We start from the raw sequence: 15407 nt of genomic DNA, 5'->3' as shown, positions 1-15407 counted from the left end.
TCTTTAAGAGATCCTTGACAAATCAGAGCATTGCTCTAGGTCCAAGACAAAGCTTTTTTAATTGCCAAAGGAAGTTGGTTAGTGGTATTTTCTCTAAAATAATATTTGAAGCTTTGTATGTACAGACCTCTGGGAAGTCCCGGAGGACTTCAGACATCTCATTTCCTCGTTCACCACATCCTACATAGATGATCACATCACTATTGGAATACTTGGATAGAGACTGCGATATCACTGTCTTTCCACAGCCGAAAGCCCCCGGGATTGCAGTAGTTCCTCCCTGTACACATCTGAGCGGAGAAAACAAAGTGTGGATTACTACACTTGCTAATTACTACTAACAAATAAAGTAGGTAAGTGACACAGAAAAACAAGTTGAAGAAAGGAAAGCACTTTGAAATATTTTCATCTGTATCTACATATATACACAAAGATAGATAAACAGATACAGTAATTGCTTCCGCAGCTGGTACCTGTAACAGTGTATGTTTTTTATTGTCATTAACCATCTCTACCACCTTTAATAGCTAGATTGGGAGGGTACATGCCATAAAGTACCTGGGGAAAAGGAATATGAAAATAAAATAGTACTAATGATACTTGGAATGTTTATATAAATTAGTTCATGTAAGCACAATATAGGAATTACAGCTAAAAGAAAAATTTAAACAACTTTTCTAAGTTGTCTTGAGGCAAAAAATAAGACCTAAGAAAATCATATCTTGCTATAAAGGTTAATGAACAAAGAATTTTGTTAAGGTGTTATGCCAATCCCCTTTTATACACTGAATAACTATTCATAAAGTACTTCCTAGGCACTAAAACTGTTTAAATTGCTGGAGAGACACCAGCAAATAAGATAGCCATGTTTCTGTACGCAGAGCTCACATTCCAGCGGTGTAAACCAAAGTCAGCTGGTGGTTATAGTGCCATTTAGCAGCTACATTCAAACTTTCCCTAAGAAGTGGCAAGAGAGAGTGAAATATCCTTAAGGGCAGGGCAAAGTGAATGGTGTGGTATGTGTCTGTGTGTGTGTGTTCACACGCCAAGTGTGCATGTAGAGCAGGAGGGTGTGGGCAGGAGAAATGAAATTTAATGCTAAGGGAAATTTCTTTGCAATACTGTTTTATTATAAAATTCACAGAAACATTATGACCTTAATAATAATGACAGACTTCTTCAAAATTAAACTAATACACATTAAACATTTTTTTTCTTCTTCAAACCTTTTTTTTCTTTTAATACTTATTTATTTTGGGGGGGACAGCACAGGTGGAAGCGGGGCAGATAGAAGGGGACAGAGAATCTGAAGTGGGCTCTGTGCTGACAGGCTGACAGCAGTGAGCTCGATGTGGGGCTTGAACTCACAAACTGAGATCATGATCTGAGATGAAGTTGGATGCTCAACTGACTGAGCCACCCAGATGTCCCTCTCCTTCAAACCTTTCAGTGACTCTGATAAACCACGAGGGCATGTCCATTCATCCTATAGCTTTGTATACCTCTCTCAAATCACTTTTAACTTGGATGGGGAGGCAGGGCTGGGTGTGCCCCAGTTTGGAAGTTCAGCAATTCAATGTGAAACATGCTATCAAGAGAACATCCGAGGTGCTAGGGGAAAACACAGGAAGGGGTCCAAAGTCTGACACTGGATTGGAGTAGGGTCAGGAAATCCTTCTGAAGGGAAGGACCTGAAAGGAAACAGAAATTAGCCAGACAAAGGGAAATAACATTCTAAGCAGAGGAAATAGCATATCCAAAGGTCCAGGGGCAAAAGGGAGCACTGCTTGAGGAACTAAAAGTCCTTCAGGATGCCTGGAAGATGATGCATAAGGAAGCTGGGCAGTCAAGTGGCTGACATGTTACTGGAAGGTAAGCAATAGCCAGATCACAGACCAGATGGTTTTATAAGGAGTTAAGGAGTATATATTTTTTTAATATTTATTTATTTTTGAGAGAAAGACAGAGCATGAGTGGGGGAGGGACAGAGAGAGAGGGGGACACAGAATCTGAAGCAGGCTCCAGGCCTGAGCCATCATCACAGAGCCCAACATGGGGCTCAAACCCACGAACCGTGAAATCATGAAGATAAAGAAAATGGCAAAATGATGAAGAAGTTGGACACTCAACTGACTGAGCCACCCAGGCGCCGCAGGAGGATTTAAGAGCAATAAAAAGCATTTTGGGGTTTCAAGCAAAACAGTATAGGACCAGTTATGTGTTTTAGATGCATCATTATGTAATATGGACAATCCTTTAGAAAGAAGGCAAGACTAAGGAGAAGTCTAATTAAATGTGATTATGGCAGGAACGAGGGTAAGATCCTTAATTAAAATCATGGAGTAGGGATGAAAGATGCAGATAAAAAATACCTGGGTAAGAGAATAAAAGCACTTCTTCAATAATTAGATGTGAGCAGGTAAGAATGATCCTTGAGAGAAATCATAGATTTTAGATTCAGCATTCACTGGATGGATAATGATAGCCGTTGAAACAGGCAACAAAAAAAGATGAACAAGTTTCAAGGAAGGGAGTGGCGATTAAGATGATGATTTTAGCTATGAACATACTGACTTAGAAGTACCCATTAGATGTTCAAAAGGAGAGGCATGATCAGAAGTGAAATGTGAGTCTGGAACTCACATAAGATCTGGGGGAAGATACAGATTTGGAAGTCATCATATGTAGAGGAAGATTTAAGTCATTAGAGTGGACAAAGTTATCCACATAGGGTAAGGGGCCCCAGAAAGGGAAAAACTCTAAGAAATATCAAAATTAAAGGAGAAGGAACTTGCAGTAGAGAATAAGGACTTGTGTATAGAAGCTAACAGGAAGAACAAAAACAGGGTATTTCAAGGAGGAAGGAATCAGCAGCAACATTCAACATTCAAAGTCATAGAAATTAAGGAAATACTAAAACTTATTTATTGAATTATCAGTATGGTAGTGAGTGAGAATGTTAGTGACAGTAGTTTCAACTGTGGGCAAGCCAGCTGGGCAGGCACTGTGAATTACAGTGGGAAAAGTGGAGATGGCTAATTTATTTTTTCAAGGAGTCTGGCTGTGAAGATGAGGAGACAAGTAGTGGAAGACAGAAAGGAGAAAAGGATAGAAGGTAGATATTTTTTCATGAAATGGGAAATAAAGGGAAGATAACCTACAGAGGGAGGTCCCTGAGGAGACATGAGGTAGGATAAGCTCCAGAAAGAGGAAAAATGAGAGGGGACGAATGGAAGTGTACATTAATGGAAGGAGTTTCACATGTGAAGGCTCTAGTATGATCATTTGTTGCTAATGAAGAAGGAAGAGTAGAGCCCAGGACCTGAGGCAGGTGCAGAGGTCTGAAACAGCTGCTGAGGAGAGCAGGAGAATGGGAAAGAGAGAAATGCAGTAGGATTTGGGACCCAGCAGTGAGATACCACCTTGCACTGATTAACTGAATTTCTCAGCAGCCTGTGTGTAGACTTGGGAGCAGGAGGTGGCTGGACAGATTCAGTTGGGATTTTGCCGGGTGAGTGTGACAGAAAACAAAGGAACAAGAAAATATAGTCTATTGGCCAGTATCCATAAGAGTGACAGACTATTAAGCTTAAGCTGGTTCCTGAAGGATATGGAAACAGGAGGTGCTGACTAATAAGTCACAGGATCGAAGATCTTGTGAGAAATAGTGAGAACAACTCAGAGGGTAGGTTTGAAGGGTTTAAGTGGGACGTATGTGGGTTCATGATTCAGAAGTTGAAGGAGTTACTGTATCACAGCTTCTGTCTTTTCTGTGAAATAAATGATGAAGTCTTTTTGTTGAAAGTAAAGCAGAGTATGGTAAAGTCTGAGATTTAAAGACAAGAGGTTTGAGGTTTTTAAGCAGTTCATGAAGAAAATGGCAAAGAGCAGACTATAAATTAAGAAAGATTCCTGGGCAGCACAGAGAGCCCAGTTGATTTTAGAAACCATATTTATAGTGACACCAGTCTACTAATTCCAGGACAGCTAAATAAAGACAGCTATATTGTTTGGGTACAGATTTTCTGGAAATTTTATTTTTTCAAAAAGTGTTAGAAGTAATGCTCTTTTTGCAACTGTGTCAATGATTTCACTCCATAATAAACATTGGCAATATATGAACATTTTTAACTAATTTACTATTATTTCTCCAGATAAAATTCATTATAGCATTAGCACATAAGATATTTATAAGGCAGGGAAACAATAACCACATATAATCCTCTGAGGAAAAACCACAGGACATAGCTCAAACTTACGGAAAAAGGGCATCAAGGACCCTCTGGCCAGTCAACAAGGGATGATTAGCTGGCAGCTTCTCAGTGACAGGCCGAACTTGACGTACAGGCCACACTTGGACCATGCTAAACTTTTCCTTTATACCTTCAAATTCAAGTTCCAAGACAACATCCTATAGAAATACAGTAGGATGTTAAGTACAGTCAAATTTATGAACATTTCTTCCTCTAACATCAAAGTAACCCCAAATTCCTCTTGGGGGTAGAAAGCTAGTATGTGGAAGTGGAGGAGATTTATATTTCTTATTGCCAATCTTTTTATATATATATGTTTATTTATTTTCAGAGAGAATGTGTGTGAGCAGGGAAGAGGCAGAGAGAGAGGGAGGGAGAGTATACCAAGCAGGTTCCATGCTGTCAGCACAGAGCCCAACGCAGGGCTCAATCCCATGAACTGTGAGATCATGACCTGAGCCAAAACCAAGAGGTGGACGATCAACTGACTGAGTGACCCAGGTGCCCTGCAAATCTTTATATACAGTTCTAATTTTTTTTAACCAGGTGCATTTATTAGTTTTAATGCTTAAAAAAATAGGAGTTGAGAAAGACCTATTTCAAATAATAGAAGAATAGTTAAAAAAAATGATATGGATATGCACAGGGACAGGTCTTAAAAAGATACAGAAGATACTCTTGGGACTGAGGGAGAAATGAAAGTTTTCGTATTACTCTTTCCTTTGTTTACTTTATTATAGTGCTCTTATACCGATTTAATAAAAAATACTTATTAAGAACCCTAAAATATCTAATAAAGTAAAATATTTTTAAATATTTACAAAAGCAAAAAGATAATGAGTAATACTCTAACATTTATGAACACTGAGATGGTTTCAACTACTCACAAATAATCCCAATGTCCACAGACTTATAGCAATCTATAATTTTGTTACTCCATGAATTTGAACTGTCTACCTCAGAGTGTTCCTTCCATGTGTGTGAGTCTTTAAGCTGGTAAGGCTAGCTGATTGCCCAGAATCCCAATCTAAATCTTTTGTTCTCTATATTTTGTAGAGCAAAGACTTACTCTTGAGAAATGACTAGAAAATTGTTTTCACTCACATTTTATCTGGAACAGATTATTTGTTACAATAGTCTTCTTAATAAAGTTATCTTCATACCCACAAAGACTATTATAAGTCTACTGTATTTTACTGGCTAGCAATAACATTAAAGGACTAAGTTTTAAACAACCTACCCAGAGTTAGAATTCATATAATCCATTATACAATTAATTATGCAAACATAGATTAACAGTTAAAATCAAAGACTACTCTATGCCTAAAGAATCAGGGCTTTAAGACGAGCATAAATTAAGAAGGAGGGAAAATGTTATATTAGATATTGCTTTCCCTTAAAAAAACAAAAACAAAAAATAACTCACTATGTTCTGCTTTTTGTATTCCCAAGCCCAAGTTCAAAAATAAAATCTTTATAAAAAATAATTATGGCAGTTATATACAGGAAACAACAGGTGTTGGCAAGAATGTAGAGAAAGGGGAACCCTCTTACACTCTTGGTGGGAATGTAAACTGGTGCGACCACTGTGGAAAACAGAGTAGAGTTTCCAAAAGTCTAAAAATAGACCTACCCTATGATCTAGCAATTGCATTACTAGGTATTTACCCAAAGGATACAAAAATACTGATTCAAAGGGACACATGCACCCCAATGTTTATAGCAGCATTATTAACAACAGCCAAATTATGAAAAAGAGCCCAAGTGTCCATCAACTGATGAATGGATAAAGAAGATGTGGTGTGTGTGTCCTAGCAAGAAGCTAAAACACACACACACACACACACACACACACACACACACACACACACACACAGTGGAATACTACTCAGCCATAAAAAATGAACTCTTGCCATTTGCAATGATGTGGATGGAGCTACAGAGTATTATGCTAAAAGTGAAAACAAATCAGTCAAAGACAAATACCATATGATTTCACTTATATGTGGAATTTAAGAAAAAAGCCAAAACACAAATGAACACTGGGGGGAAAAAAAGAGAGGCAAACCAAAAAACAGACACTTAACTATAGACAACAAACTGAGGTTTACTGGAGGGGAGGTGGGCAGGAGGAGGTGTTATAAATGGATGATGGGTATTAAGGAGGGCACTTATTGTGATGAGCACTGGGTGTTAGTAATGCATCACTACACTCTACACCTGAAACTAACATTATACTGCATGTTAACTAATGGGAATTTAAATAAAAACTTGAAAAAAATGAATAAGGGGATCCAATGTACAACATGATGACTGTACATAACAGTACAGTACTATATACTTGGAAGTTGCTAAAGAGTAGATCTTAAATGTTCTCACTGCACACACACAAAGGTTAAGTAGGTAAAGTGCTTTGATGGAAATGTTAACTAACCCTATGTGGTAATCATTTTGCAATACATAAAGGTATTAAATCATCATGATAAAAAAAATTATGGGAGTTAATTAAAACTCGCACATTAAGTATCATTTCTATGCCTATTTAGGACACTAAAACAGGTACTCTTGGGACTATCAGGGAGGGCCACACTATGAGATAAAGTGTATATATACTTACTGAGGTATCATAATTTCCAGGTGGAGCAATGTACGTTACAGTTCCTCTGTTTCGCGGGGGTAACATGATTTTGTGTTTGATGAGTGAGTTCTCATTGACAATTCCATAAATATCTCCACCAGTGATGTGACTACCAACCTAGAGAACAAACGTATTGGGTGTTTAATGTTCAAATAAACATCAAGCTGTTTAACATTCAAATAAATGTCAGGCAGATTCATCCTTGCTGCTATTACTTAAATCATTTGCTTCATTTATCAATAAAACATATTCTATAATTCTTCTAGCAGATTTAAAGAAAAAATTAAACTATACTTCTGTGGTCTGTTTTTATTAGACTAAGGAGTACAAAATAGGTCATTAAACATCCATTTCACATTCTTTCACCAATGTTAGAAATCTTGGTTTCAAAGACATACCCGCAGGTTTTTGCAAGGTGTAAAATCCCATTTGACATCTCTGCTAAGAGCAGACACATTTACTCCTCGGGGAATGTAGATACTTTGGGTCTGGCTGCTGATATCTGACAAAGGTCTCTGAATGCCATCAAAAATAGCTCCCATGATGCCAGGCCCAAGCTCTACTGAGAGGGGTTTACCAGTGCGGAGTACAGGATCTCCAACAGACACACCCGCTAGAAACAGTAGTTGAGGAAAACTCACTCTGAAAGTTTAGAGACTCTATAAAAAGGAAGTATCACAGTTTAACAGGAAATGATACTTAAGAAGCTAAAACAGAAATTCTCAAACTTTCTCAGTTCACAACATCCTTAGTGTTCCATTAACTTTTTCAGGCCACAGGTCACTGTGACAAAAGATGTATCTAATAATTCCACTTATTAAATAGTTCTATCCAAACAACTTAATAAATATGTATGTCCTAATAACTGAATGACACTCTGAGAGAAAAATATATAGACTGAGAGAAAAAAATATTTTAATTTCATTTTTAAACAACATCAATTCTTACAAATGGGATGTAAGTGCTTACTGGGCACTGTACCATTTTCAAACCTTGGAATCAAACTGAATACCTGTTCCACATTCATTTTTGTACAATACTTGCTTTTCAGCTTAGCAATCACCAAACACTCAGCTTCCCAAAGATATGACATCATTGACAAGAATACAGTGCGCCGAATAATGAAAGTGTTTATTAAACTGAAGCTACTGGTTCACGTGATGTCTGACAACATGTCTAATACTCCCGTGTTAACCTCAAAACTTTTAAATATCCTGGGGCATCACATGAGTTTGCTGCAGCTGCCCAGTATGCCTTCTGCACAGTCTGGGAACCACAGAGCTAACAACAGCAGCAATATATGGTTAATACATTGTTCCAACTCTCCTTAATACATGATTTCAGCTATACTACTGAGGAATATCAATCCCCTAGAAAGGATACTAGTAAGTGGCACAAAAACTTAAAATCTTAAGAATTAAGAAGTGGTTGTGGAAAGCAAAAGAATAAAACCTGCAAGTAAGCACACTGAAATCACATTGCTCTCACATACTTGCTGACAAGAGTAAAATCACTACAACTTTTATTGACAGCAATTCAGCAAAATCAAAAATTTAAATGCATAAATCTTGACCCAAGAATCCAACTTCTGTGAATTCATCCTATAGTTACACTATAACACTGTTTATAACACATATAGACTAGATACAACCAAAATTTCTATCATTAAAGAGATCAATAAATTATATATATTCATATGATAGAATTCTATGTAGCTGTAAAAAAAGAATAGGAGCTTCTATGAATTGCTCTAGAAAGATCTCCAAAATATATTTTCATTTCCATTATGAAACTTTTCAAACCTAGAGCAAAGTTCAGACTTTTACAGTGAACTCTCATATCTACCAGTTAGATCCTACCACTAACATTTTCCTATACTTTTCACATACCTATCCATCTTGCATAAAAAAACGTAGGGTACAGAACAGTGTATATAGTATGCTGTCTTCTGGGGAAAAAAGGGAAGAAAGGTAACATATTTATATTGGTTCATATATAACCTATAACCTATAAGGGTATACAATAAAAGGAATTAATAAAAATGGCTGCACGCATGCATGTGTTTTGAAAATTGGCTAAATACAGGACGACGATGGTCAAGAGGGTTGTCACTGTATACACCTTCATTTGTTTTTATCTTAAATCTTCAAACCACGTAAAAGATTGAATAAAAGATAAAGCTAACAATAGAAAAAGTCTTTTAAAAAAGTCTTTGATTAGTCATGATTTCATAGCTACAAAGACTTCTAATTTTATTTAAATTTCCAGATGATTTTGTTTTGATTTAGCACACCAGTACACACACAGAGAGACAAATTACCTGAAAAAATGTATTTTAGTATGACAAAAAAGTTGTACCAAATAATTCTTCGTAAAATAGTCAAAAAACTAATGCCCCTATATTTCTTGCAACATTATTTACAACAGCCAAATATGGAAGCAACCTAAGTGTCTACTGATAGATTTAATGGATGAAGATGATGCAGCATACCTGTGTGTATATATACATAAAACACTGTAACATATATGCATATGTGTATATTACACAAGAGAATATTACTCAGCCATAAATAAGCATGAAATCTTGCCATTTGCGACAATATGGGTGGACCTAGAAGGTATTATGCTACATGAAATAATTCAGAGAAAAATAGAGAAAAACAAATACCATATAATTTCATGTATATGTGGAATCTAAAAAATTAAACAAATGAACAAACAAAAACAGAGACAGATTCATAAATACAGAGAACTGGTGTTTGCCAGAGGGGTGAGGGTTGAGTGGATGGGTAAAACAGGTGAAGGAGATTAGAGGTACAAACTTCCAGTTATAAAACAAATTGGTCACAGGGATAAAAAGGTATAGCATGTGGAATATAGTTAATAATATTGTAATAACTTTGGTAAGATGGTAGCTATACTTATAATGGTGAGCATTTCATAAAGTATATAATTGTCAAATCCCTGTGTTATACACCTGAAACTAATATAATATTGTATGTCAACTGTACTTAAACAAAAATAATAATAATAAATAAGGAGAATTACTACTACCCTTAAGAGTCAATTTAAGTAAAACACATAAATTAAGTTGAAAAAAAAGTAGTTTCTCTTCACAAAGTTTAACACATTATCTCTTTTTCATAGAAAACTGAAAATAAATACTATGCCTAAAAGCCAAAATTATGATAATCAAACAAGAAGTAAAGATTTCCTAGTGCTAAAACCATAATGTAACATGTCATCTAGCATTATTTATTAGAATACAGGCAGACAGTAGTGACTGATTTATTTATGAATTCACTATTTTAAACAGAAATCATGACTGGAGAATTTTAACCATATAAATTGATATTGCTAATTCTGTTTATGCTTTCTTCTACAATATGTGTCACTCTTAAGAAAAATTCTAATTGGTTTCCCCTAAAGTTTGTGAACTACCAAAATACAAAGAGCAATGAACGTTCAGAAGATAATATTAATTTCTTAAAATAAGATCATTAATTCCTAGTACCTTTCCTCAAAATTCCTGTAAAGATCAGGTTTCTTTATAACACCAGCATTTCATGCGTCTGATATCATTGGTTGTTGCTACTTCCACCTTTGCTATAAATCCCTAAATTCTGACTTGTAGAAAGTGGCAAGAAATTGAACCAAAAAGGATACAGGTTTCTTCATACACCTGGATAGTAGCCATGTCACCCTCCAGTCGGATAATCTCTCCAACCAACTCACTGTGGCCCACTCTCACCAGCTCATACATGGCTGCACCTGCCATGTCACAGGCTGTAACCACTGAAAAGAACAAATGAGTGTTGTGAAAACTTAAGATCCTGTGAATAGTTACAGATAATTAAAATATCCGGTTAACCCAAATATACATCTCTCTTACATACTCATAAGAAAAAGAAAACACCCACTATGAAACATACATACAGTTTCACAAAAATATGCATTTTTAGCATCCGATATAGAGGTAAACAAAATGTATGTGTTAGGCTAAAGCTTGTTCATTTACATAATACAGATGAAAATTATTTTCAAAAAGTCCAAAGTTCTCTTTGGCAAACCTAGCAGCATCGAGACACACTTTGATCATGCCGGTTGCTATAATACATGGAATGATGGATTTGGGAATAAAAAAAAAAAAATGTTTAAACTAAAATTGGAACAAGAGCTGCACGGCAGAATGCCACACAAGTATCAGTTTGCTGTGTTGTTTTGAGAAACAAAACTGTTGTTTATTCCTTTGAGAAATAATATTTAAAACAACATCTTTACTTTCATTTCTAACACTTCCCATTAGTGGCTCTTAAAACTCTTCTGAGACAAGGACCTCTTTGATAAACTAATAACAGCTCTACCTAGAAAAACTCACATATGCATCCAAAAAATTTTTTTCAGGGGTGCCTGAATGGCTCAATCAGTAGAGCATGTGATTCCTAATATCGGGGCTGTGAGTTTGAGCCCCATATGTTAGGTGTACAGATTACCTAAAAAATAAAATCTAGAAAAAAAAATTGTCTTTCATAAGGATGTTTATAATTAGTCATTACCACTGGGTGAAGTCCTGATTAAGAATTCCTATTTCTTAAAATATATTTTTACTGCTTATTTGTTTTTGAAAGACAGAGACAAAGCATGAGCAGAAGAGGGGCAGAGAGAGGGAGACACAGAATCCGAAGCAGGCTCCAGGCTGTGAGCTGTCAGTACAGAGCCCGATGCGGAGCTCGAACTCACTAACTGTGAGATCGTGACCTGAGCTGAAGTTAGACGCTTAACTGACAGCCACCCAGGTGTCCCAAGAATTACTATTTCTTATAAATACTGAACCAGAATTTATACTTACTATTTTAGATCACATTGTCTAGTAAGTAAAAGTTACTTTTCTGGTAGGTGGGGAAAGTTGTACATTTTCAGATCTGTGTAGCAATAACTTTATTTTTATTTTTTATTTATTTATTTTTTTAAATGTTTATTTATGAGAGAGAGAGACAGAGCATGAGCAGGGGAGGGGCAGAGAGAGAGGGAGACACAGAATCCTAAGCAGGCTCCAGGCTCTGAGCTGTCAGCTCAGAGCCTGACGCGGGGCTCGAACTCACAGACCGCGAGATCATGACCTGAGCCGAAGTTGGACGCTCAACCGACTGAGCCACCCAGGCGCCCCATAGCTTTATTTACTTATTTTAACGTTTATTTATTTTTGCGGGAGAGAGAGAGCATGTGCACATGCATGCACACAAGTGGGGGAGAGGCAGAGAATCTGAAGCAGGCTCTGCACTGTCAGGGCACAGTCAGTGTAGAGCCCAATGCAGGGCTCAAACTCACGAACCATGAGATCATGACCTGAGCTGAAGTCAGATGCTTAACGGACTGAGCCACCTAGGCAGCCCAGAATAACTCTATTTTTGATGTATTTAGCCTCCTGATACAATTAATTAGAACCATGTACTAATATCCAAGGGGAAACTATTAAAGTATTAATATTTAATTAACTTGTGTTAGAACAATGAAGATTTGTTAATTTCATAAATATTTACCTCTATACCTACTATATAAGAGTTAAGATGCACTGAAATGTCAGAGATAACTAAAATTTTAAATCATATTTCATAAACCCAAAAGTATGCCATTTTTCTATCATTTTATTAAGTACTTAAGAATTAGAAATAGGTTCTAGGAGCAGTTTACTACAAGTTGCAGACAAATATTTTTACCTAAACTCTTTTGATGGTATTCTTTTTTGCCTTTTCCCTAAAAGTTCTTGAATATAGCCTGCCTTTCCTAAAGACACTTCTGATCATCAAGGGGAAAACTGTTACTTGGAAAGGCAAAAGAAACTGACAACACTGAAATGTGTTTTTGCCAATGAGTTCAAGCTCAAACACCAAGTTCTAAGCTATAGAAACTTCTTAGGGAGAAATAAACACTGTGACTTACTGACCTCATTTGCATAAACACCAGAAAAGGGTCATTACCTCCACTGTGATTAGAACAAAAAGACTATAGCATGAGGTTTATAAAAAGACATAAGGAGGGGCACCTGGGTGGCTCAGTCAGTTAAGTGACTCTTGATTTTGGCTTAGGTCATAATGCCAGGGTTGTGAGATCAAGCCCTGCACTGGGCTCCGTGCTAAACATGGGGCCTGCTTAAGATTCTCCGTCTCCGTCTCCTTCTCCCTCTCTCTCCCCTGCTTGTGTACACATACTCTCCCCTCTCCCCTGCTTGTGTACACATACTCTCTCAAATAAAAATTAAAAAAGAAAAAAAGAGTCATAAGGAAAAATAAGTATCCATGGCACTAAGGATTATAAATCAATGAGTGGCTTTTACCATGGAAACTATGAATCATATTTTGTAGTTGGAGTAAAATGAATGAAAACTAGAATGAGATATATTATTTAAAATGCAGTACCCCAAGTTTTGGCAGAATAAAACAAAGTTTTTAACTGCTTTCTATTATCATTCTCATGTCATAAAACTTCTTTCCCACAGATACCTAGTTATGTGAAAATGTAAAATAAACATCCAGAAGCATTTATATATTCAAAGAGCCAAGGTTGATATTGTTGAGAAATGCTCTGAAAAAAATTACTGACGTTCAAACCACATTAACATATATTGACTGAATGCCTATTATCTGCAAGGTGTTACATACTAAAAGCAATAAATTTTATATTATATAGTCTTATTTCACCTTACATTTAACAAAAAATTAAGACATATCTAAAACTCTGAACACCAATTACACACATACATAATAGATAGGATATCACAAATTAGTGCCCAATAATTATTAACTTAAGATAATGAATGCAAAAGGGGTGCCTGGGTGAATCAGTCAGTTAAGTGTCCAACTGTTGATTTCAGCTCAGGTCATGATCTCATGGTTCATGAGATCAAGCCCCACATCAGGCTCTGTACTCTGCTTGGGATTCTCTCACTCCCTTTCTATTCCCCTCTCTCTGCTCCTCCCCCATTCAGTTGCACACATGCTTTCTCTCAAAATAAATAATAAACTTGATTAAAAAAAAAAAAGGTAATGAATGCTAAAGCAGCTCTTATGATGGAGGTATTACCTCAGTCTTATATCAACTATGAAATCTTTTAGGGGCAAATAGAACTTCTGTGAGTGAACAGAAACTAGCGTTATTTTACCTGAAATGCCCTGAAAAGACATTAATTGAAGTTAGGAATCTTTACTATTGAGATTATTACATATTACTTACCAGGTCCTGAGACCCCATGCACATAACCAAATGTGCTTTCTTTATCTTCATCAAGTATTTTGGGTAGCTTGGAGAAATCCATCATGTTAATTTACCTATGGTTAAATAAAAAAAGTTTTAATTACAAACCATAAAACAAAAGAACTAAATTAACTCTCATCATCGGTATTCTTGAGTTATTACCACTTCTTCAGAGAAAATATACAGTTCTTAAAATTTGCCTAAAAGTACCTCATTCTTGGATGGTCTACAGTTATTATTAAAATTCAAAATTACATATTCCTATGCAAAGTACTCCAAGAAAATACCAAGGAGTGTAATAAACAATGTGAAGTCTTTCCAATGGCTTACCTAGTCCTACAATATCTTGTCCTCTCTGCCATTGCCATTGTGATCTTTCCAACTACTCTTCCCCTTAATCATTCTGTATATAATATATACAAACTATAAATATATATACATATATGCTTACATATAAATACATATACATATACACATACATACATTCTGCCCCAGGGTCTTTGCACATGTTGTCCTCCTGGCTGGAGTACTCTTCTCCCAGATAACCACTCCTATATTTCCTTCAGGTCTTTACTCAAATTTCACCTTCTCTGAGGGGCTTCTCTGCCTATCTATTTAAAATTGCAAGAAATAGGGACTCCTGGGTGGCTCAGTCAATTGGCTGTCTGACTTCAGCTCTCTCACAGTTGGTGAGTTTGAGCCCCACACATCCGGCTCTCTGCTGTGAGTGCAGAGCCCACTTCAGATCCTCTATCCCCCCGGCACTCACACGTGAGCACTCCCTCTCAAAAATAAACAAAACATTTAAAAGTAAAAAAGAAAATTGCAACTTCCCTGCTTTACTTTTCACCATCTGACACATTACATCTTACAATAAAAAAATATTAATGTATTAGCGATCTTTATCTTTACAATTTTTCTGGGAGCAATTTTCCTTTTTCTTCTTCTTCTTTTTGCAAAACACACAACAGTTTAAGAAATTCAGTTTGGCTTCTTTATTGATGTGCAATCTCAAAAACCCAAAAAATGAACAATTCAAATCCAAACAGAAAACTGATTGCGGATTCCAAAGTAGAAAGTTTATTTTTGACTGCTGGTCTCACTTAATAATTATTGGCAATTTAACAAGGGAGATAAAATACACATACATATAAAATCTAATAATGTCCCAAAACAACCATAAAGTAAGGGTCATGGATCAGTAAGTAATAAAGTACCAAATAACATATACTTATTTACTAAAAGTACAAATATTAGAATGATTA

At 36.1% G+C, this 15407-nt stretch overlaps 1 protein-coding gene across 5 annotated transcripts in view; it reads right to left on the bottom strand.

The window, feature by feature from the left end:
• The window catches only part of ATP6V1A (ATPase H+ transporting V1 subunit A), a 61734-nt gene that overhangs the window by 18934 nt on the left and 27393 nt on the right, over positions 1-15407 (bottom strand). For all 5 annotated transcript variants that reach the window (XM_053903352.1, XM_019448409.2, XM_019448408.2 and 2 more), the window contains 6 exons: positions 14122-14216; positions 10558-10686; positions 7290-7504; positions 6871-7008; positions 4260-4411; positions 128-290 (listed from right to left, as the gene is read on the bottom strand). In XM_053903352.1, coding sequence (XP_053759327.1) covers positions 128-290; positions 4260-4411; positions 6871-7008; positions 7290-7504; positions 10558-10686; positions 14122-14206 — 882 coding nt within the window. In that variant the 5' untranslated portion in view covers positions 14207-14216. The remainder of the gene's footprint in view (positions 1-127; positions 291-4259; positions 4412-6870; positions 7009-7289; positions 7505-10557; positions 10687-14121; positions 14217-15407) is intronic.

This window comes from Panthera pardus, unplaced genomic scaffold (assembly GCF_024362965.1).
Source record: "Panthera pardus isolate Hobbes unplaced genomic scaffold, ASM2436296v1 HiC_scaffold_16, whole genome shotgun sequence".
Lineage (NCBI taxonomy): Eukaryota > Metazoa > Chordata > Mammalia > Carnivora > Felidae > Panthera > Panthera pardus.
Note: the sequence above shows the minus strand (reverse complement) of the source record. Positions and strands in the feature narration are given on the sequence as shown.